General features: G+C 41.5%; 1 protein-coding gene across 1 annotated transcript in view; it reads right to left on the bottom strand.

Annotated features, from left to right (window-relative positions):
• Positions 1–24,067, bottom strand: part of LOC125878992 (cytoplasmic phosphatidylinositol transfer protein 1-like) — a 92,831-nt gene extending 68,764 nt beyond the window's left edge. Inside the window, exon 1 of the mRNA XM_049560558.1 lies at positions 23,453–24,067. Within this exon, the coding sequence (XP_049416515.1) occupies positions 23,453–23,500 (48 nt within the window). The 5' untranslated portion in view covers positions 23,501–24,067. The remainder of the gene's footprint in view (positions 1–23,452) is intronic.
• Positions 24,068–24,401: the final 334 nt, after the last annotated feature.

The raw sequence follows: 24,401 nt of genomic DNA, 5'->3' as shown, positions 1-24,401 counted from the left end.
TTGGGTATCAGGGTAATTAGCAGTTATCACTATATATGGTGGGAACCTTTCTATGCCTGGTCAGGTGTTGCACCTGGAAGGAAAAACCAACCTGATCTCACAGAAATACGTGAAATGACCACGACCTCTTAACACCGCATTCCGTGGTGGCAGCACGTAATGGGTTGAAATTACGTGCTGCCACCACGAAAACAATGCCAATGTAAAGTCAATTAGGATCCTCTCCCGTGGTGGACACACGGATTCCCTGATTCAATCACGTCAACCTCGTTTTCCTCAATGATATCTTTAACATTCCTGTATACACACAAAAACGTGGAAGTGTCCTTGATAACTCAACAATATGACAGGGTAATGTCAAGGCCATAAAATAAAATAAATGTATTTTGCCAGCTTTTGATAGCGTAGGGCTTTAAGAGCATTGTGCTGTGGGCGGATGGGGCGCGTTCCACTACTGTTTTGTAGCTGCTCTCTGCCGTCTGTGGGTTTAATGCCATTTCAGATTGCCATCCGTCTGCCATAACTGAATCCAAACGCCACTAATAAATAAATAAATAAATAAGAAGATAAAAATAAGGCTGAACACGGAAGAACCAGAGAGGAAACACCATCACATGGAGCCGTCTGCCCCTGGCAACCTGGCCACCCTCCACTCCACCAGGGGAGAGCGGACCCCAAATCACCGTGGCAGCTGTCACACAAACCGCTGCTGAAAATTATACATTTTGATACAAGTAGGCTATATACATATTGTAAAACTCTGTAAAAGTACACCAAAGCATATTTTCGTTTCCAAATATTTATTTGAAAACGAAACCATTCATACGGTCAATATAAAACATTTTGTTAGTAATAAAAAACAAATGTAATCTCAATGTGACCGCGCCAGCCGGCGGGACTGTGGCTGAACCACTTCCAATGTTCATTCATTCATTCATTCATTCATTCAATCGCGTGTTCAATGTGTGTGTGTGTGTGTGTGTGTGTCAGAGAGTAGTATCAATAAAAAAAGTAATTATTTCGGTGTTTATTTCTTTTATTCTTCCATTTTTTATTAAAATGCGTAATATAGCCAACAATATCATAGACCAAATGTTAATCTAATTATTATTGTAGAATGTATTTAGCAAATCACCACTCTCAACTGAAGACAGCAGCAAAAAAAAAAAAAAAAGCCAACAAATAATGTTAATTAATTGACGTGAGACACTGAAGAAGTTGTCTCCTATAGTCTGTAATTTTTTATCATGTTATTATCATTATTATTATTATTGGTGGGAAATTATAACAGAGGAATGTATTTGCCGTTTTAATATCAAGGACACTTCCGTGTTTTTGTGTGTATACAGGAATGTTAAAGATATCGTTGAGGAAAACGAGGTTGACGTGACGTGTTTGAATCAGGGAATCCGTGTGTCCGCCATGGGAGAGGACCCTAATTGACTTTACATTGGCATTGTTTTCGTGGTGGCAGCACGTAATTTCAACCCATTACATGCTGCCACCACGGAATGCGGTGTTAAGAGGTCGTGGTCATTTCACGTATTTCTGTGAGATCTGTTTTTGACCCCTGAAGCACACATGGTAATGCTCGAGTAGACTGGAGGAACAGCACGGCGGGAAATTTAAGCACGGTTCGGCAGTACTTTGGTGTAGAAAATGAAAACAAGGTAGCATGTCGGCTGTGTCAGAAAAAACTAGCATAATCACTCGACTATAGCAATGCACAACCACACTCAACTCAAGCATTTGGATGTTAACCTGCACGGAAAGACGGCTGCTGCTGCTAGCGGTGTTAGCCACACTCAGACCAATTTGATATCATTCACCCGGAGACGCAGTGAAGATAGGTCTGAGAAAATAACGCAGCTCATCACAACAATGACAAAGATATGCTTCCATTTAACTTTGTTGAAGGTAAAAGCTTCAGGATGTTAACTGAATATGCTGAGCCTGAATATACCGTGTCTTCATTTTGAATCTTCGTTTAGTGGACAGGGAAATTAGTCGCCAGGAACATCCCTAGTAACAATCAGCACATCAATTGAAGTCATTCCGGTGGGTAAAAGCATTGGCTTAGCCTCTACAACAAGAATGCATCACCACATGAAATGATCTCCTCTCGCTAACCTGCTCAGCTGTCAGTTGTCAGGTCAGTTAGAAATCCAGTTGTGTATGTACAGCACATAACCAGGAAACTGGCTTTATCCAGGAGAATCTAGCTGGAAATATCAGGTTTACCTTACCTTACCCTGGTAATGGTAACATGATCATATTCATGACGTTTAAGAAGACAGAGTAACTGTAGAAAGTCAGCTAAAGTGAATGCGAGAAACAAATATGTACAATAGGCTTACGTCATGACAGCTGCAAAAAGGTTTTACGACACCCTCTTAAACACACACACACACACACACACACACACACACACACACACACACAGAACAGACTCACTCACATGATCTTTACAGGCACTATGAGAGCATGACCATGACCTCTGGGCCCACAATAGCTAACGTAAACTGTGTATGTGCACGTGTGCGTGAATACAAAGCAATTGTGAGTGAACGCATGGGCTGTAAACACCAGACTTCACCTCATAAGCACAGAATGATTTGGATTATATTGTGATGAGCAAAACAAACAAGAAAAATTGAACGCAGCTCTTGGAAAAGTCACATCGCTGCAAATAAAAAACAGTAAATAAAGTAAAGAGTATTTGTTGCTTTTGCCCGCGTAGGTGCCCAGGAACATTGAGTCACAGACACCAGGCAGGAAAAAATACGCAATAAAATCATAACAAATATTGTGACAGAATGTTCAAGTGAAAATACAAAAGCAAGGACATACAGTGAGAGGAATGGTATTATAACCTCATGTTTCAGTAGATGAGAGGGCTTTTGTTCCCCTTGCATGCGTGGTTAAAAACGTTTTCATGTTAAAGCTTGTTTAAATAACTCTCCAACTCGTTGTTCACGTTTGCAAAGTTGAAGATGTTTGTGATTTCACTTGGAAAACAGGCTCAGGTCCACTTGATGGAAAGCTGTCCTCCTGTGATCGTGTGTTTCTTAAAGAAATTTGACAGTGATTTTGTGTCACTCAAGGGAGAGGAATGTCTGGTGTTCTGATGGTGTCTGTACCTGCCTACTTTCTATGTGGGTATAAAAATACAGAAGAGGCAGTAACACAAAAATACACACGTACTCAGACCATCTGGTGTGTTAGAAGATGTTCCTTTGCCATGCTGAAGCACTGAACTCTCTACGTCATCTCTGCCCCACTTTTAACAGCTGTTCACTAGATTTTCAGAAACTCATTTAAGGTGTGTGAATATTTTAATTAACATGACTTAATGCGGGTTGACAATTATTTGTTTTAATTGCGTCCTTGAGGAAACTCTTCCTCTGTTGTTTCTCAGGAAAACCAGGCGGCTGTGTGGGTCAATTGGAAATGGGTCAGTTAGAAATCCAGTTGTGTATGTACAGCACATAACCAGGAAACTGGCTTTATCCAGGAGAATCTAGCTGGAAATATCAGGTTTACCATCAAACAGATTTCTAATGTGAGCTGCAGATGTTCCTATAGCAACCAGGGACACCTGTTTTTCTAGTATGTACACTGTGTATCTGAGCACACATGTACACCCAGGCAGGGTTTTCCCTGCCATTATAGTGTCCAAGCATTGCTGCGTCGCATCTCTGTATGAAAACAATGTAGTGTTGTAATGTTGTAGTGAGTTCTCAGTGAGAATTGAGCGATGCTGTCTCCCTCCCTTTGAAGATTTTCATTTTTCTTTTTATTAACTTTTAAACTATGTCTCCCTAGTGAATGTGTGATTATTTGACTTAAGATTTCTCTGTATTTTTATGGCTTTAGTTGATCACTCCCTCGCTGGGAAAGTGTGGTGATGTCACTGGCATGAAAATGACATCAAGCCTTCCAAAAACCTAGGGAAAACACTGGAAGGGTGTGAACATCATAGATGTACAAAGAGACCACGGGGTAAAAACAGCATGTTTTCTACATCTAACTCAGTTAATTCAGGGTTTATTTCGACCTGACCGGTGATTGTTGGAAGAGAAGAGTAACAAGAATAACCACGACTACTGGGGGGGGTTATTTTGTTTCTGTCGAGTTTGAATGAAGTGTGACTTAATAAGGCAATTGACCCTACACTAAGCCTCTCCTTTAATCAGTCACTGTCCAATCCTACGTTAGCAACCGTGTGTAGCAACTGAGAGCTCCGTCAAGCTTTCAGCAGAAGCTAATATGCCGAAGCGGCATACATACGGTAACATTACCTTCAAGTCCGACACCTGATACCCAAAAAGTGTCGAAGGTGGTGTTGAATTTTTCCCCTTCCCCAAGCCCAAGACCGAAGAAAGATATGGCTAAAACAGTGTGGAAGACCACACGAACAGCTGAATCCAGCAAAGATCAATAAAAACACCTACGTTTGTTCCAAGTTAAGATGCTAACTAACATTTGCTAACGCTAGCTTTGTGTGCTAGCTGCTCTCCCTTTGTCTGCCCCAAGGAGGGAACATACCTCAACATTAACTTAAATTTAAACCATATATTCACTTACCCTGCTGTACAAGAACATTCTTTGTCCTTCACGTGAAGTGTCAAGACGTGGGGTGCCTGACGCTTGCATTGCAACTGGTGAGCTTTTCCGTCTATTTTAATGTTCTCGTGATTTATACTCCGCCAGCAGATGATATTGTGAATGTAGCTCTCACATGTATATTGAAGACCTTTCTGTCGGCTTCTCTCTGATATCTCCAAACAGTTTTTTCAGAAATTTGATGTTATTTCCTTTGGAATATCTCTCACTGATATCGCTGAAAACTCAATATTTCTTCTGCTAGGAGCGAAAGCTTGACGGATGTGGCAACAGTAACTAAAGGGGACGGGGCTTAGCAAAGGGTCAATTAAGCCAGTGTCAGTTCTGTGAATTCAGAAGACTTCAAAAGGTGTACAGTTTAATGAGGAAAACAGATGTAAGACTGTTTCTTTTTTCAACACTTTGCAAGTTTCTATTGTGTATTCATTAGTTTGAAAAAGCTAAGAGAGCTTGTGGAAACTAGTGAACCTGCTGTCAAGAATACCTCAGTGAAATTTCAGGCAGGTATGAAGGTCTGAAAAATTAAATACTGCCCAACCAAGCCTAGTGCTCCATTAACTTGAAAGGGGATAAAATGATTTAATCATGTGGCTCCTCTGGACTCTCAAAATGTTCTCTGACTGAATGGATTAAAACAAATCATTTCGTGGGGGTTGTCACACTCAAAAAAATGTATCCACTGATTTACAGACATCTCTTTAGTCATGTAAGTCTTTTTGGGCATCACATGATGGTGTAATTACAGTGTTTGGCTACTACAAAGCCTGGTGCACTTCTGGACATACATTTGATGGACATACGTTTATGTGGGTGAGTTTTATGGTGAATATATAAAAATCCCAATATGCTTTATCTGCTCTGCAGGCTTTACACTTTACCAATAACAGTGATGTTATACTGTGGAGCTGCCCTCTGACATGCTGTGGCTGTAGAGCCACTTATGAGAAGGTTAACGGCACGTACGGGCACAGTTATATGTTTCACATTACTGTAATTGTTTCTTGGTGATGACCAGGTTGGGAAATGATTAGGTTTATGCCAGTGGAGTATGGAGTGAATGTCTTCTAGTTACCCTTTGAAAGCGAAACATTTCAAAAGGATCAGATGATAATTATGTGGCTCAATGACTGAATCAGTTGATTGTCTTTCTTCAAGTTGCTAAAGGAAACAATTTGATTGGTGGCACATGCACCAATTCCCCACCCCCAAATGAATGAGAGTGCTACAATGCAGGACTGCACGATATGAAAAAAAAAAAAAAGATCATATTGTAATTATTTTTAAAGATATTGTGATTGCAATACAAGTGGCAGTCTTAATGGGAATGGTATTTTCAATGGTTAATTCACTGAAAAAAAAATACAAAAACGATGAAGATGTGATTTTTGGTGGGGTCCACACTAAACAAGCATGTTCCCTTATGTCTGGAACATGATTTGCAGGCCTGGACACCTCTGTCGCACCACAATTCTCCAGTTATAATGGTATGTTGTGACATATTTTTTTTACCTTTATCTTAGAATTGCAGCTCCTGTGATTCGAATACTGCACTTGGTCATATTGCGTTTTCAACACAATAACAGAATAATAATTTCTGTCTGCATTTGTGTGAATTCACAGGGTGGAAGAAAGTAATGTGTAAATACAAGTCTGAGAGTCCAAATTTAAATCTACACGACATTTTTTCTTTGCTGACATAGAAACTTCTAAAGCTGGAGTAATGTGTCTTCGGGTAAGCGAACGTCAAAGTTCGGACATGTTCGTGTGTGTGTTTCTTGTATGGATTAAGGGTGCAACCTGTGTGTAGCTAGAAAGCAGTTTTGTGGGTTGCAGGCTACAATGTAGAGAAAACAAAGAAATCAGGAAATCAATTTTACCCCGATGACGCTGCAACATACGTGAAACAAAGGTGCAAGAATATGGATATATCAACATTTATGGGCGGTATAATAGAAAGAAGGGAAACAATTTGTGAACCTCTGTGAGCCTTTGCAATGTACTGTTACCAATAATGGTTCACAAGCATGTTTATGTCTATCTCAGCAGAAGCATGAATCCAGTTTAAGACATGTAAACTTGGCAAATTTGTTTCCTGTTTTAACAAAACAAAAGGCTGAATATGAGACTGAATGACTTGTTAAGATGTTCTCGAACAACCACCTTAAAAAAAAAGGAAATGACTGATCCACGTCACTCCCCATGAGTCTGATCACATATACAATCCATGGGTCCATGTTATTGGTTCGACAGCCCATTGGTTCGACATCCCATTAGTCCGACTGTCCGCGGTGCTGAATGGCTCGCGGTGGGCGTATGGTGCGCCGCGACCGGCTTGAGGCGGAGCAGGCTCACGGCTTATGTGTTTGTCACTTTCTTTTTCATTTTAACCCACACCATGATCTTTTCCTGACCCTAACCAAGTGGTTTTTGTGCCTAAACCTAACCAGACCTTAACCACAGGGCATGATGATGATTTTGGAACGGACTTCGGAACAATGAGTTTAATATGGTCGGAACAATGGGATGTCGAACCAATGGGCTGTCTAACCAATGGGCAGTTCCCCAATCCATCACCAGTCAAAGCGCACAATACGTCCTGATACATTGTGATCACATTATAGTGTGGCATGCCCAGCTGCTCCCCCTCTCACACTGCATCTCTCCGACCACCTGTCCCATAACTCTACTGACACATTCACAATGTGTCAGCACAGCTTCTATTCTCAGTAGCCACTGTTTCTCCTTGTTTAGACAGGATGTTGACAGTAAGTAAGGTTTAGGAGGACAGGAAGAGAGGAGGTGGGGTACGGGGAGAAACAGAGGGACAGGCGATTAAGAGTTTCCTGTTCCGATAAGGTGAATCATGACAGCTTCCCATTAAACTGGTGGCAGTGCCGCCTGCTCTGTAGCACACACAATCACGTGTGCATTTTCCACACCAGTGTTGTGTCACCAAATCAAATCTGAATTGCAAACATCTCAAATAATTGGTGCTTAAGTCCAGGCAAGGTTGACATGCGTAAGTTCGATTCATCCACGCTACAACAAATTAAAAAGACGTCAGGCAACCGGCAGAGACTGTTCTCTCCTGTTTCAGTCTTTGTGTTAAACATAGCTTCTGAATCCAGCTACATATTTACTGCGCAGTCATGAGCGTGGAATCAATCCTCTCATCTAACGCAGCAAGATAGCAAATAAGCGTATTTATCAAAATATGGAATACATCCTTTTACAGCTATCTAGAAAAAAAGGGTATAGGGTTAAAGGTCAGCTGTCAAGATTAGCTGCTGGATTTGTGACCTATAACTGTCACCAAGGAGATTAAAATATGTGTTTTGTGATATGTATGATGTGTTTTCTGCTACTATTTTTTCATTATTAGCCTATACCTTGGGCCACCATAAGCTGATAACGAGCACCCCCAACCCAGGGCTGTTTGGTCTCAGGGGGTCCAAAGCCCCTTTTTTGGGACATATTTCTAGCAAAATCATGTTAATGCAAATATTAGGGCACTACGATGGCATAAATAGTCAGAAATTCGGCAAGGAGTATCCTGACACAAAGGGAAAAGTAGCAAAATAAGATTCTGGGGCTTGCTGTCATTCTATTTCAAAATATCACACACAACATCCCCAAAAAACAAACAAAAAAGACTGTCAATTTGATAAACTCTCATCAAAAAGGATTATTTTTCATAATTTTGTGTTTAATATCACTGCCTCACTTGTACATAACAAACTTCTCAAGTTGATGAGCTTCAATTTGAGCTCAAGTTGACCTTTTATATCGAAAAATACACTTGCTTTGGCCTAAATTTGTCACTATACCTCAAATCAGAGAATTCAGATTTTCAGTCACTAACCTTGCAGATAAACTACTTGCCAGCAATGTGAACCTGGAGGTGTTGAGTTCCCCAGAGTTTTATGTTAGAAATGCACAGAATGGGTCCCCAGCATTTAGAAACTGGCAGATGTTAACTTGAATATGTTGGAAAATTAGCGTAATTCGCATATGCTAGACTATATTTCAGCATCTGCTTGGCCGATTTGAACAGTATTGGAGTGGTTTTGGGGGTTACAGATGATGCTGAATCCATTTCTGACATTTTAAAAATTCAAAATGGCTGTTTAAACCAGATGTAGCCACATTTTAACTCCCAGGGGGCTTATTCTGATTAATTTTAAGTGCATTTTGAAGTTTTAGAGGATGCTGAACGACTGGACAGATAACTTATGCATTAGTGTATTTAATATTGTTGAGCATCATTTTGAGATTGCAGATTTAGATTTAGGTCAGATAACCCTCCATATCTGTCATGGTGCATTTATTGCATTTATTTATCTGTAGTTTAAAAGTAGTTAAAGAATAGGTGGTACAGTAAAAGTAATATAACTAAAAGATGTACTAGTGACATTTATACCTGTGTCCAATGAATCTTGGGCTTGTGATGTCCACATAATGCCACTTTTAGATCATATGCATACATCAACCTACATTAAAAGAGTAAAAACACCTCCGAGATCCAGCAGCATTCAATTGGACTGCTGGGTGTAAACAAGCTGGCCGATGCAGCTCTAAAAGCAATGCTATTTGTCATTTTTAAAGACTGTCTTCCAAAGAAGACGAACAGCAAGTGCCCCAAAACGACTTCTGCTTAAGTTTAAGTGACAAAGGCTTCTAGTGGTCCTAGTAAGTGGGATGGGAAAAGGAGGAAATAAGGTGATGTTATTTCAGAAGGTAGACAGACAGCTTGGGGCGAATGGAATAGGTCAATAAAATACTGGACTTTAACATTGGAGACAGCTGTTCAGTTCCCATATCAAACTGACAGTTAGTGTCGGGTTATCTTTAAGCATGACCACGATCCTTTCCAGAACCTTCGCCAAGTGTTATCATGACAGTTACAGTACAGACCTCTATCTTTAGCGAACAAACTAATTCTGTTGTTCATTTGGAGGGCATTGTTATGGTGCTTGGGGTACTTAGGGGTATTAGTAAGGTGTTAGTGTAAATTTATAATGTTACTGTAGTGTTAGAAAGACTTGCCGTTGTTGTTTCTAAGGGAAATATCATGAATATTATAAAAAGTCCTAAGCTTGTTCAGGTACAAGCAAAGCAAGCAGAGTGGATCTGAATTAAAATATCCTCACATTGCCTCTGTCTTCAGCAACTTTCTGCCGGTGCACATTCCACTAGATACTGCAAAATAAATAATATATCTGCGAGGCTGCTTTTTCCTGGAATTAAAGTGGTGTATCCAGGTTCTTGGGACGTGTCAGTACAATATGTATGTGTGTCTGCCGTGTGCATGTGTGTGCAAGGGACCATTAAAATGTGTCACTGCTTTCTCTAACCCCACAAGACCTCTGTTTGAAGCTCAGTGCTGCAATGTGAGTTTCAAACACACAGCCAGAGGCAGCAGTAACAGGGCACAACAGATGTCAAGCAACAGTATGACACAGGCTGTAGGCAGAGTTACCGGCGTGATTACAGATTTAAGTCCATTTTCGAGTGGATGCATCACAGATGCATGCGTGCTGCTGTTTCTGTAGTGCACTCATGGGTTTCTATGACATTGTTGACAAATGTTGCTTTAGGTACAATGCACATTCCCCATCTTTATGGTCCCGCTGCAGTTTATCTGCTTTACACCAACAATCAAACATCAGTTCATGCATTTTTCATGTTTTTTTTTTTCTCTGGGTTTCTGTTAAAAGATAAGTGGGTATAGGTTGGTGGATGTATGTGTGTATGGATGGATGGATGGATGGATGGGCATCATTTTGTATCATCATCTCCTTCAAGGTCTTCCTCTCTAAATTATCAGTAACCACAGATGTACATATATAAAAGAAGACAAGAGTAATCTTCGTGCAAAGATTCCTCCTATAGTGCTGGGTTACTGTGAAATTTAAGTATCCTCAAAGCAGGGCTGCCCCCTAACAGTCGACCAAACGTTAATTGACCAGAAAGGTCATTAGTTGGCAAGATTTCATTGGTCGCTTAGTCACAGGAAAAGACATAAATGAAACTCTATTAGGAGCTGTGCCTTGTCAAAATGAATCAAAACTGATATAACTGGACCATGTGGGAATTTAATTTGATAGGACAGACACAGGAAGAGGCCACGTTCAGCAGTCAGACAGGTGTCACGTTACAAACCGATCTCTGAACAGATATCTTTCCCTTCTTCTGTAAATATTCAGTCTGATAAAAACGGGGAAGTTGATCATGTTAGTGCAGGGCTACCCAGAGCTTTACATCTGTCCCACGGACGATAGGTCTACACACTTATAAACAGCGCCTGGAAGAAGGTCAGCTCTGCACTCAGGATTTCAGGTGCAGTGCTCTTGAAAGCTGGCACAGAAAAAGCACAAGAGTAGTGCCCAGCGCCGGACCACATGTTTTCCAGGTGGTTAAAGACGCAGCATGACGCAGGCCCCTAATTTCCAGGGTTGGTACCTGCGGTTATCACACAGGCTAGTTAATAACATGTGAGGCAGGAAATCCAAAGTGTGGGATCATTTTGAGAAGGGGAAGGACGAACCCAAGGTGATATGTAAATTCATCTTCATTGGTCAACTACAAACATGACGTTTCATCTGAAACATGGAAGTAGCTACATGCCCATTAGCCCACAGCGTCATTAACAGGCGGCTCGCTCAGTGTGTGACGTGCACTTGTAGATAAAATATAGGCCTATATTAATGAAGGTTCATTAGTACAGTTTTGTATTTCTCTGTAATGTAGCACAGTGTTAACAATGTTACTGATACTATTCTTTCTCACACCTTCAACTCAAACCATTGTGTTGCCCCGCCCAAAATACATCATTTAAGAATTAAGTTAATATCATAAACATGCGGGCGACTAGTCGACTAATGGCCCTAAATGACGACTGTTGGTCGACTAGGAAAATTCTTAATTGGGGCAGCCCTGTCTTAAAGTGCCATCCTCTCTAGGTTCCTTCTCCTAGTTACACAAGGCTGTGTGTGTGTTTGAGGCTGCTCGATTGTGTTTCTAAACCCTTTCATTGACTTGCTGTGCTCTGTATGTCATTTGTGAACCAGCTGCATCTTTGTCTTGTTTTTGGCTCTGGCACATTGTCCAACGAATCACTATGTCTGACTGTAATTCATCCCAGCTCACCTCTGTCTTCGTGCCTGCCCTTTATCGACCGTGCGCCTTTAAATTAATGAATGCACTCTGTCTACTGTGTTCCAGTCAATACTGGAGGAAGCCTCATGTCTAACTGGGCTAAATCACATGTTTAAATGCTTTGCTTGTGGCATGGTGGCACATGCATGGACTCCCTCTCGCTCCTCACCTGTCTACCAGTCACCCTGGTTCCCACAACCTCCAGTCACCTGAACAACTGCTCTTGCACAACTGCTCTTAAATTAGTCCTCAATTCTCTTCTATAAATAGAAAACTGTTGGCCCTAGATGTTTACCAGATCATTAATGTTGCTACGTCGCCATTGCAGACGGGTCATTTCTGCCAGCTTCTCTGTGTCAGTAAGCAACCTTTCAGACATGTCTACTGTCTGCTGTATTTGATTTACTGCAGTCAGCTCTGTCTAAAGAAAAAAACAACTTTGCATACGTTTTATTAAGATTACGATATGAGTTCCTGTGATTTGGGGCACATGCATGGAGGCGGGTGAGTCTGGGGAGCCTTCTGTGCATTACTGTGTCCTATGTACAGCAGCTCCATGTGGGCATGTGAAAAAAATCAGCTAGAAACACTGGCAATGCATGTCTGTCTCCACCCTCTCCAGGCCAGGATAAAAAAGTGACAAGGACTACGATTTATAGGGAAGTGGACGTCAACAGAAAAGAGAAGAATGGTGCGCAAGAGTTCCTCATCCAAACTCCAACTGCAGGCAGTAAAACTACATCCTTTGCTTTGTCGACCACTGGATCACCACATTGTCATCTTAAGGAAATACATTCTTTGCCATCCAGCTAATAGACAAAAAGGGCCCAACACTTGCTACTAGTCAAGGCCAAAACAGAGTGCTACAGTTTTTCAAGAGACTACATTGCACTCTTACACGAATCATTTCTAGGCTAAGTCATAAAAAATACTGTGTTATTACATTTTAAATCTGTAGTGCTCTCTTAGAAAACATTATAATGTGAAAAGAAAATAGTCTGCTGGTAAAAAATGTGAAGAGAGACAAACATACAGACATAGATTTTCAAGATGAGCCAAACAGACCAAAAATACAAACACATTTTGTACTCCTGTATAACATCTCTGTGGTGATCCATTGCTTCAATAATCCTGTGCACTGAAATCTGAATCCCCCCAGTCCCCCAAAGTCATCACAAAACACACTGATGTACTGTAGCCCACTAAAATTACCATTAAGGAGACTGGATATGATATACTGCATTAATTGCCTGCAATTGCCCATTGTTGCCCCAAAATATTAGCTCTCTTGGCCACAATGTAACGCACTGTTGAATGTAATGCCAGTGCTGCAGCATCCAAGAATAATGCATTACAAAGAAAACAGCAACAGCCACACTCCGAGAGAAACATTCTCAGCTGGAGATGCGCAGGAAATTAGCTTTAATAGAGAAGCCATAATCTGAAACAAGGTTTGTGAGTGCAACCTCGAAAATACCACCAGGGTTTCAATTATCTGCACAGCGGGGATACATTGAGTGCTGTCCTATGAGACAGCAGGCTGGCAGCTGGATAACCACAGAAGTTAGGCAAATTGAAGCAATTCAGGTAATGGTATGTGGATAAATAACCAAACATCACTATCAGTAACAGCCAGTAATGGGACGCAACAAAGCCACATAGGATCGTCTTTTAAAGACAATATGTATGTAAACAGCACACAGTCCAACAGAGATAGCAACTAAAAGCAAAGTAAAGCAAAAATGAGCAAAGAAGTAGCAGAGAACCAGAGATTTTGTGTTTAAAGACATCCGGCACAACAGCAAGGGTTAAAAATGTACAGCAGTACAGTCGGACAAATGACGTATTCTTGATTTAGAACTAGATTTACTGCCTTGTAGTGGCATGCCTTCACGAACAAGTCAAGTTGCAGTTATAGTTTACGTCCATGTCTGTCCAGACTGATCAGTAGCCATGACAACTGACAGTGCTTCACTTATGGATGTTGCTGCAAAGAAACTACATACTCTAAAATAATGATGCTTCAGACACATCTTTAACCTGGCAGCACAGAAGATTTGTAATCAGCACAGTTTCAAGGTGGACACCTAAGATTAGTGCCACCAATTCAGTGTCCAACCAAATGTCTCCCCCTCTGTTCCTGTGTTATGGTGCTGTATAATGGCCAGAAAAGTGTTTTTGCAGAACATTATGTCACAGTGAAGCTGACCTTTGACCTTGTGGATGTAAAATGTCATAACTTTTATTTAATTTCTTTTATTTATCCTTTTAGACATTAGCGTGGAATTTTGTCATGAATAGCATATGAATTCTTGAGTTATGGCCAAAAAACACGTTTTGTAAGGTGACCTTAACCTTTGACTCAGCCCATCTTTGAGTCAAAGTGGACACTTGTGCCAAATTTGAGACAATTCCCTCAAGGCCTTCTTGAGATATCGCATTCATAAGAATAAGACAGACACTATAGGTCACAGTGACCTTGATCTTTGACCTGATTCTTGAGTTATGGCGAAAAACATATTTGGTGACGTTAGCCTGGTTCCAGACCATAGACCCCGCCCACTCAACTGGGTAGGCTTACATCTCTGGTCTGGCATACTGCAATGAATTTGCGATTTATCTCGTCCAAACGATGGACGGACCAATGAACGCCGGGGGTGGGGGTGGGTCTAGCGATTAGCCAATCAGCGCCATGCTGATGTTAAGCTGTACGCCGGTGGGTAACTGGTGAGGATAGCAACAATGGCGACCGCTACAGATCCTACAGACCACATTAACGATGCTATCAAGTTATTTCGCCACTACTCGCGTTAATGGAGGACCAAATTAAGGAAGCTGCTAAACTGGATTAACGGCGATGCAGCTGGGTGTGCTCGACGATGGAGACATTTTTAAACGGGCAATACTCGCTTGTTTTCGGCACCCCCGAGACATGGATACTGATGACGTCAGATTCTGGGTGAGTCGTTGATCTCTACTGATTGGTTAGGGAAAAATCAAATTCCCTCCCCCTTGTAAATCGCCTTCAATGGAGGCCATGTCAGACTGAAGGTTCTGCGAGCTTCAGTCTGACACTCAGGCAATGGTGAGGTCACAGTGACTTTGACTTTTGACTTTTGACCACCAAAGTCTAATCAGCTCAGCCTTGATTCAAAGTGGACGTTTGTGCCAAATTTGAGAAAATTCCCTTAAGGCCTTTTTGAGATATTCATGAGAGTGAGACAGACGCAAGGTCACAGTGATCCTGATCTTTGACCATCAAATTCTAATCAATTCATTGTTGAGTCCAAGTGGACATTTGGGCCAAATTTGAAGAAACTCTCCAAGGCGCTCTAGAGATATTGTGTTCACGAGAATGTGATGGATGTATGGACAACCCAAAAACATGACGCCAGCGTGGAGGCATAAAAATGATCACAGAGCTTACAACAGTTGAGTGAAAGTATTATATTGGGCATAGCGTTAGTTCAGGCAGGACACAATGTCAAGCTCAGCTCACATCCCAGCTTCATCAGCTGATCTCAAACAGCCCAATCAACTGATGGAGCAGCTGATTGATGGAGGGGAGTCAGCTGATAGATCACATGATTCCTTTCTATGCAACGAATTGATGAATCTCATTCAGGGCGCCCTATTTAAACTGCTCTGGCCTGCCTACTGTTCAACCTGCCTCCACCCCAGCTCCTCCTTTTCATGCTGTGTCTGACTTATCAATGTCATTTCTGTTTGTCATTGATGCTGCTCTGTTCTGTTCCCGGGGGGTCTTTGCTGCTGCTCCCTCTGCCTTGGGCTTTCCATGTAGGCGCATGGAAGAGCAGAGAGGAGTGCTCTCTCCGCCTTAGAGTTTCCATGTAGGAGCATGGAAGAGGCTTTCTGTGTAGACCAGAGGAAAGACAGAGAGGCCCCAGGACAGAGCCATTCCGCCAAATATAATACTGCAAATGGAAATAAAGTTTTCTTTGACTAACGTTCATGACTGAAATAAATTATGATGGGTCCAGATTGATGGATCTCTTGATTTGACAGTTTTCCTGTAATGTTCTTTTCCATTACGGAGAGGTAGGTAATCTTTACTCCTTAAAGGTCCTTAATGAAAATCCATAGCCAATCAGATAAAGAGCTAAAACATTACCACTGACTCAAAGAGGAATCAAGCTCCATTTTAATGACTTGGGGGGGCGGGCTAATGCACAACCTTTATGAAACGCTGATGGCAAGCGGACACAACCCATCTTTTAACAGAGCAAAGATGATGTTCGTGTGCCCCCAGCTCATTTTCCAAAGCTCATTACTCAGGAACTGATCAAGCAAGTGGTGGAATAATTCAACTGCTGCTCAGGTTTGGAAAAGGCACTCTCTGTTCTTTAACCAGTAAATGGGTAATTAATTGCTGATGAAAATGCATGGTAATTGATGAGGCAGTGAAAAGCTCTATTCAGTGTAGTCTGAAAATGGATCGTCCATAGTTGTATGTGAAATTTGTTTAAGTGGGCACTGAAGATAATATACGGTAATTTATCCCTTTGAGGAAATTAGTTGAAGTCTACTAGCTTTCAGATAAACATCAAAACCAAACAAGCATCAAAATACTTATCTGGCAGTGGGATGACACATCCTAAAACTGTCTTGGTATCTGTATACTCTGTACATACAGATGCTTCAGAGAATTATTGACCTGCAAAACAATTAAAGATGCCAAAGCAAAATCATGCTGACTTAGGAAGACAGTGACCTAAAGTAATCAATCACCTTCCCACCACACATGCTTTACCTCTATCTCTCTGAGTCTCTCGCTGGCTCATCCTTTGACGTCTGGCAGATTATTTCAGTGAGCACACTTCTCTCCATCTGGTGTGTGTGAGCCAGGCCACTGTCTAGCTAAGGTACGAGCTCCTCAGGGAACAACGAAAGAACAGGCTTCTCGTTAGTCAGAGAGCACAGAGTCCCCACTCTGGGGACATAAACAAGATCTTGGGTCTGGGCCTAGACGTGCTGTGGGGCATCTCAGTATGCAGGGACACAAACAAACATATGGGGACCCCCAGAGACTGACCTTACACTGACTGGCTGATGTCACCTTAATCAAAACAAGTGTCTGTCTCTCGTGCTGCAAGAGAGCATAAGCAGCATCCGTGGCATTGTATTATCAGCAAAGATGATGTTCGTGTGCCCCCAGCTCATTTTCCAAAGCTCATTACTCAGGAACTGATCAAGCAAGTGGTGGAATAATTCAACTGCTGCTCAGGTTTGGAAAAGGCACTCTCTGTTCTTTAACCAGTAAATGGGTAATTAATTGCTGATGAAAATGCATGGTAATTGATGAGGCAGTGAAAAGCTCTATTCAGTGTAGTCTGAAAATGGATCGTCCATAGTTGTATGTGAAATTTGTTTAAGTGGGCACTGAAGATAATATACGGTAATTTATCCCTTTGAGGAAATTAGTTGAAGTCTACTAGCTTTCAGATAAACATCAAAACCAAACAAGCATCAAAATACTTATCTGGCAGTGGGATGACACATCCTAAAACTGTCTTGGTATCTGTATACTCTGTACATACAGATGCTTCAGAGAATTATTGACCTGCAAAACAATTAAAGATGCCAAAGCAAAATCATGCTGACTTAGGAAGACAGTGACCTAAAGTAATCAATCACCTTCCCACCACACATGCTTTACCTCTATCTCTCTGAGTCTCTCGCTGGCTCATCCTTTGACGTCTGGCAGATTATTTCAGTGAGCACACTTCTCTCCATCTGGTGTGTGTGAGCCAGGCCACTGTCTAGCTAAGGTACGAGCTCCTCAGGGAACAACGAAAGAACAGGCTTCTCGTTAGTCAGAGAGCACAGAGTCCCCACTCTGGGGACATAAACAAGATCTTGGGTCTGGGCCTAGACGTGCTGTGGGGCATCTCAGTATGCAGGGACACAAACAAACATATGGGGACCCCCAGAGACTGACCTTACACTGACTGGCTGATGTCACCTTAATCAAAACAAGTGTCTGTCTCTCGTGCTGCAAGAGAGCATAAGCAGCATCCGTGGCATTGTATTATCAGTGCAAACACCACCCAAGAATACAAAGATCATTTAGAGAAAAAAGCCTTGTACATCTGTTTAGTCATTGTCTGCTTAAGTCTCTACCTAATTAGATTGTTTTTAAGATTTAGGCATATTTCATTATTTAAAATTCTTAGCTTGTTTGCTCCAAATTAATAAGACTTTTGTTTTCTTCCTGTGGCTACATCATGACTGACATGATTACAAAGGATTTGGGTTTGCGTACATCCTATGTTTACGCTGTGACAGATCCGTCCTCTGGCTTCTCTCATCCTATTAGACTGAAATCTTTTCTGATCAATGGCAGGTTTTTCAAAGCGCACAGCACACTGATATGAAAACACACTTGGGCACACTGTACACAGTGTACTAACTGTTCCGCAGAGACACTTTGAAAAAAATGAATTTCATTTTAACTAAGACGCACACTGAGAACACACACAACTTGCCTTCAATCCTTGTAGTCAAACAAATGGTCTGCTATGCAATGCAGTGCAGCAAGCAGTAAGCATTTATATACGTAAAGTTAAATATAACACTGTAGAGTTACACCTTATTCTAAGAGTCAATAAGGTGACAATATAAATCACATATGCACAGAATACTCAGATCGTTGCTTATTATTTGCACGAAAGTTAGGTTTACAGCAGGTATTCTTTAGTTACATGTTTTTTCTTTAATAGTCTGAATTGAACAGCACCATGAGGAGATCAAGACAGCTTCTCCAATTTCTTTTCTCAGCAGTGCTTCAACATCATCACCTCCTGAAGAAGCCTGTTGGAAGATTATTGCTGATAAACTGTTGAGCTTTCTGGTCATGTCCTTGTGACACAAAGCTGTCCACTTCACTAACAGACTCATATTTATCTGAAGGGCACCCTGTGTCCCTCACGCTACAGTGCCATTCAAGGAGATTCTGATTTGTGACACTTATAATGTGTTGACTGGGCAATGCATACAATATGACCAGGTAGGGGTGGGCGATATGGCCCGACAATAATATCCTGATATTTCAAGGTATTTCTGTGTAAACAAGAAATCAGTGATATGACAAAATACTGAAAGCTATTTTACTATTAATTTCAAGAACAAACACTTACAACTAGGGGTTGGCCTGGCTGATTATCGGGCGGATATTATGAATTTTTAGGGTTATCAGTATTGGTGATTTTTTTTCCACCGATATGCTGATACACAGTTTTGTTTTCCTTAGCTGTTTTGCCCCTGGCGTGCTTCTCACTGCCTGCACGTACCGCTCTAGGTTCTTAAAGCAAACTCAAGACCTACCTTTTTAGCCTGGCTTTTAATTTAGCTTTATTTTATTTTATTTCATTTCATTTTATTATTATTATTTTGTATTGTTTTTCATTTTATTTGTTTATTTGTGTATTTATGATTATTGTGTATCTATTTATTTATTTTTTATTAATCTGTTTTTATTTATCTGGCATATTCTTCAACTTCATTACTGTTAGTTACTTAATTCCTGTTACTTCAGTGTCAACTATAATTTTTACAGCAGACATATATCAGTTGTAAATATCGGCTATCGGTAGCTCTGTTTCATAATAATCGGTATCGGCATCGGCTCTGAAAAAACATATTGGTCGTTCCCTACTTACAACTAAATAAAGCTGTGTTATAGTTTTATATGTTAGCATAAATGTAGTAGGTTTTCTTCACATATTCAGTAAAAACTAGTATACGCCATCAAGATAAACAGCAATGAAAACACTGATCACAAGCTAAGACCAGATAAATATGAGTGTGTAATAAAATTAAATACATAATAAAAGAAGGATGGAAACTAGACACACAACAGATTTACTGTAAAAAAGATATAAATAGTACAACACAATAAAATCAACCACAGAAGTTTTGAAGTTAGTACATAACTTCTTGCCCTTGCTTCTCTTTTGAAAATAATCCCAAAATATTGTTAATTTTTCCACCTGGACCTGTGTGCTCTGCTATTTCTTCTCTACTCTTCCTACTTTAACTTGTGTCTTTGAGCGCTGACCCCTCTAGCATCAGCTTTGGACACCCAGGGCCAGCGTGTCAATTTCTGCTCAATACATGGTACGGTGTTCTTTTGAAATAACTTCTGTTTTCACAGGAAACGTAGGCTTCGGCAACAACTTTAGGTTTAGGCAAAAAAAACAAAAAAAACCTACTTGGTTAGGTTAAGAAAAAAGATCACCACACAAAGTTAACTACTTTAATGTAATTGAAAAAAACGTAACGCTCATATGGAACACAACAGCGGTCTCCTGGGTGAAAGTCCTGTGTTTGTTTTTACCCATCTACCACAACTCCTTCCCACCCTATGCAGACTTTATCTGACTTGCACCTCACCACTGCAGCAGATTGAGGTTAGGTGCAAGACTTATAAGTCTCATACAGAGGTTGTGTAGTGGTTTTAGATGCCAAGGACCACGACCAAGCTGTCATATTTGACACCATGGTGATGAGAATGGGTTGTTGCTGACCATCAGACCTGCAGACACAGACCTCCATTTATTTTGACAGGTTGTCATGTTGCGAAGACTACTGCACATTCAGACATATTACATTTTTGTCAAGCTTCACATAGGCTAACATCACGACAGGCTTACAACAACATGCCTGAGCAATGCAGATTCCCCTAACCAAAGTAACTCACTCCTGCTTGCATGCGCACAGCGAGAGGGAAGAGGAACAGATGCTGTGGTGCTGCCAGAGAAACCACTGAATAAGTTTACTTTGAGTAGCAAATCACTGAAAGTGTCATGATCCTGTGTTATTTTATTATTATTGATATTATGTTATCTTATGGACTTCATTTTGGAAATTTCTGTTTGCGTTCCCTGTTTCATGTTACTCATTCTGTTTCCTGTTTTATTTTGTAGATTCTCTCCTCATGTGTCATGTCTGGTGTTACTTCCAGTCTTTGTGTGTTTTCCCGCCTATTTTCTGTCACACCTGTCTCGTAAGTCCTTCCCTGTTCCCAAAATCTTCCTCTCACACATGTTCTGTATTGGCCTTGTTTGCTCCATCCTTGTTGTTTGCAATCCCCATTTCCCTCCTTTTGCCCATGTCCACTTCTTCCAGCTGTGCCTTGTTCATTTGATTAGTTTTCCGTGTTTGGACTTTCTGGATGTTTTTAATCAGCTTTATTAAAGCTCACTTTTTGTTTAACTTCAAACCTGCCTGCTGCTCTGCATTTGTGTCCTTCCTGAACGGATACTTGAGAGAAAGGGTCTGAAAAGTTTGGGGCTGTAGCCTTGGACACTCAAGCCTGATGAAACACCTGATGACATCGCTCCCCTTATTTAAACTAAGAGGCCGTTTACATGTACACAGTGATTTTGATAAATGGAGACATCTTCCTTCGTTTGTGCCCTTCGTTTACACGCAAACGGAGATTTCTCCTCTGAAAATGAGTCTTTCTAAAAACTCCGGCTAGAGTGGAGATTTTGGAAAACTCTCTTTGCACGTTTGCATGTAAACTGAGATAAATGGAGATAAACAGAGTTATAGGCAGCCAACGTCACAGTATGCGCCAGAACTTGCGCCTGTGTCAAAAGTGCGACCTATGTTGCTATGGTGACAATGGATACATGGAAGGCTTCAGCTTCTCGTTACACTGCCACCTACAGGTTTGGCATGCTCTTGTATATATATACACGGGTAAGTGTAAACGAAGATCTTTTTGAAAACGGAGACCATGAAATGTCCGTTTATGAAAATAGCCGGCCAAGTGTAAACGGCCTCTAACTCCACTGTGGAGCTGGGAGCAATTTTGCTCTCAGCCATGCTTGTTGTTGCTGTGCCGAACGTTATGACATCATCACGTCAATAAGTCAGAACATTGCCATTATCATAATTATTGAAAATGATACTGTAATATCGTAAACAACATAATATGGCACACTCCTATAACCAGGACATCAGAGCATGAAATGAATCATTACTCATCATGAATCCAAGGGAAAATATGAGTCTTTGAGGTGAAGATGTGTTTCATCATGCATCCCATTTTCACAGGAACACACAGCAGGACACTATGTGATTTGCACCAGTCCAGATGAGAGCCCCACTGAAAGACACTGACTACTTTTAAGTGTCATTGGCTGCTGCTGCAATACCAATGATGACTCTGTGATTTGTGTCTCTGTGTGTGCGGGTGTGTACTTGCATGCTGCGAAAAATTAATAGATTACAAGTGTTCATCCGTCAAGTCAGCGGCAGATCAATAGATTAGGCTGCACCCCCATTATTATCATTACAACAACAGATGTGATAGCCCTTAGCTGGCCACAGAGGACAACAGTGTCTTCCATCACCGGCGGAGCGAAACAAAGAAGAGGAGCCAATCAGCCTTAGGACACGGTGTGATGAAGCAGCATCCTGGTAATTATAAACATGAAACTCAGAGAAACAAAGCGGGCCGATCGAGCAAGATAAGGATCAATAGACTTCAGCAGAGGCTCTTCAAGATGGCTCTCTGATTAAAAGCACAGATGACTCCAATTTCACTCTCACCCAACCTAAGAACACAACAATGGGCTCAGCTTGACCGCAGTGAAGTATTGTGTCTCAACAAACAACACAGCTGACTTAGTGTAATTTAATGGTGGTGACTCTATGAACCACTATGGCAACACACTTATTCTAAGTGCTTTGACTCGCTTTATGTCGTCTCATGTCATATCCTAACGCAGGTTAAATGGTGTGTGAAACCTTCATGACATAATAAAACTCAATAAAACACTTCAGTTGGAACATCTGCTGTGGAGGTTCAGAAATGAAACAGAAAAAGGACAGCCGCACCAAGTGAAACCCAACTGAACATTCAAGAAATATACCTTATTTGCATCTTTAAATGTCAAAACACACCGCAGCATTACGATTGTGGAGCTGTTTCTGTGTGACAGTGACCTGAGGGCAACTTCAGCCTGCAGATGCTTCCCTCCCTCATCCTTTCTCTAACCCTCCTCCTCTCCAAACACAAACAGTGTGTGTGTGTTAATGTGCCTTAACAGATAAACCGTTTCAAGAAATGAGCATTATTAGAAGGCATGCATCCATTTCTGCATTTAAAAGTAACAACACAAGGGTCCTCCTGATATGTGAGCATGTTGTAGTAAAAATGCAGCAGTGTTTGGAGAAGTAACTGAACAACAGCAGTGATCAGAGGTAGAAAGCCATCTGAGTCTACACACAGTAGGTTCAACCACTCACAGAGCATGCAGTCACAATCCAAACACTCAAATAGCTGCACAATTTGTCCTTCACTTGCAGTAATGATCACAGGATACTCTCTGCTGCTGCTGCTGCTGGGCACAACCTCTCTTAAATTGCATGACTTCTCTTCAACACAAACATCAGACTCAGAAAGAGACAACAGCAGCTCCACCCGGCGGTGGCTGTCCTGACCGCACTCTGCTTGCAGGAGCTCAATATGTGCTTTGGTGCAAAATGACAATCGCATCACTGAACTTTGCAATACATCAAACCAAGCGTGCTGCAACTCTGTGGCTGTGAGCCGCGCATTTAAGGTGGAAAAGTATTCAATCAGCAGACAGGGCAAGAAGCAAAGCATCAGGAAAATAAAGAAAACTTCACCTACCTCCTCCACGGTGAGAGGCATGCAGATGCGGTACTCCTTCATTAACATAGTCCCAGAACAATGGTGATAGCAACGCACGGGAAGATGTAGCTTGTTGGGCTTCAGTCTTTGGGGCGATTCTGCAAGTCAGTTATTTAATTGAACTCATTTGTTGAGTGAAACGAGGCAACTGAGCTCCACAAATTCACTAAATAATTCCCCTACTCCTGCATCAGCAGCACCTCCCGCATAGGTTTCGCTATGCCTACGTGCGTCTCTCCACACCAAGTCCAAAGTACATGGGGTTCTTTTTGGAGCTCCAATAACCCTGCTGTGAAATCAGCAGTTGCCAGTTTTATAAACTACTCCAACAGCATCAGTCGTGTTTCTAAATAACGTCTGCAGCGTGGAAAGTGAACAATAATCACACCAAACTCCAAAACAAGTCGCTCCCAGCACCAACCGCAGTTTCAAGCGTGTTTTTGTGGCCGCTCGCGTCCCGGATCAGAACTGAACCTGGCCCCTGTCTCTTTGGGTATAAACGCTCCTCGGTAGCCGTGGTCAGTTGACAGCAGTTGTAGTAGCGTGTGTCCTGCTCCGTTGAGTTATCCTGACAGCTCCGTCCAGGGATGCGCAGCCGTGTGGAGTAGGTGCGTCAAGTGCGCACGAGAGAGGCGGGACTGCACAGGAAATATGAGGATTTCACTGTAAAAACGTGACTGTAAAATGATGCAACTACTGATGTACTGTATGGCAGATACAAGTAACAGGTAAGTGTATTATAGCACTTCAGTGGGAGTGTTTTTGAGCAGGTTTTCAATATTGGCGTTTCAAATATCAAGTCAATAAGATCTTATTTTTTAAAACATGATCGGAAGTCCTGCGTGTTTGTCTGCCTCCTTTATCATAACCATGCCCTCTGCACGAGCAGCGCAGGCACAGAGCTTCAGGATATTAAGGATTCCCTCAA

The sequence above is a fragment of the Epinephelus fuscoguttatus genome, linkage group LG19 (assembly GCF_011397635.1).
Source record: "Epinephelus fuscoguttatus linkage group LG19, E.fuscoguttatus.final_Chr_v1".
Taxonomy (NCBI): domain Eukaryota; kingdom Metazoa; phylum Chordata; class Actinopteri; order Perciformes; family Serranidae; genus Epinephelus; species Epinephelus fuscoguttatus.
This window is presented reverse-complemented; position numbering and strand designations above follow the sequence as displayed.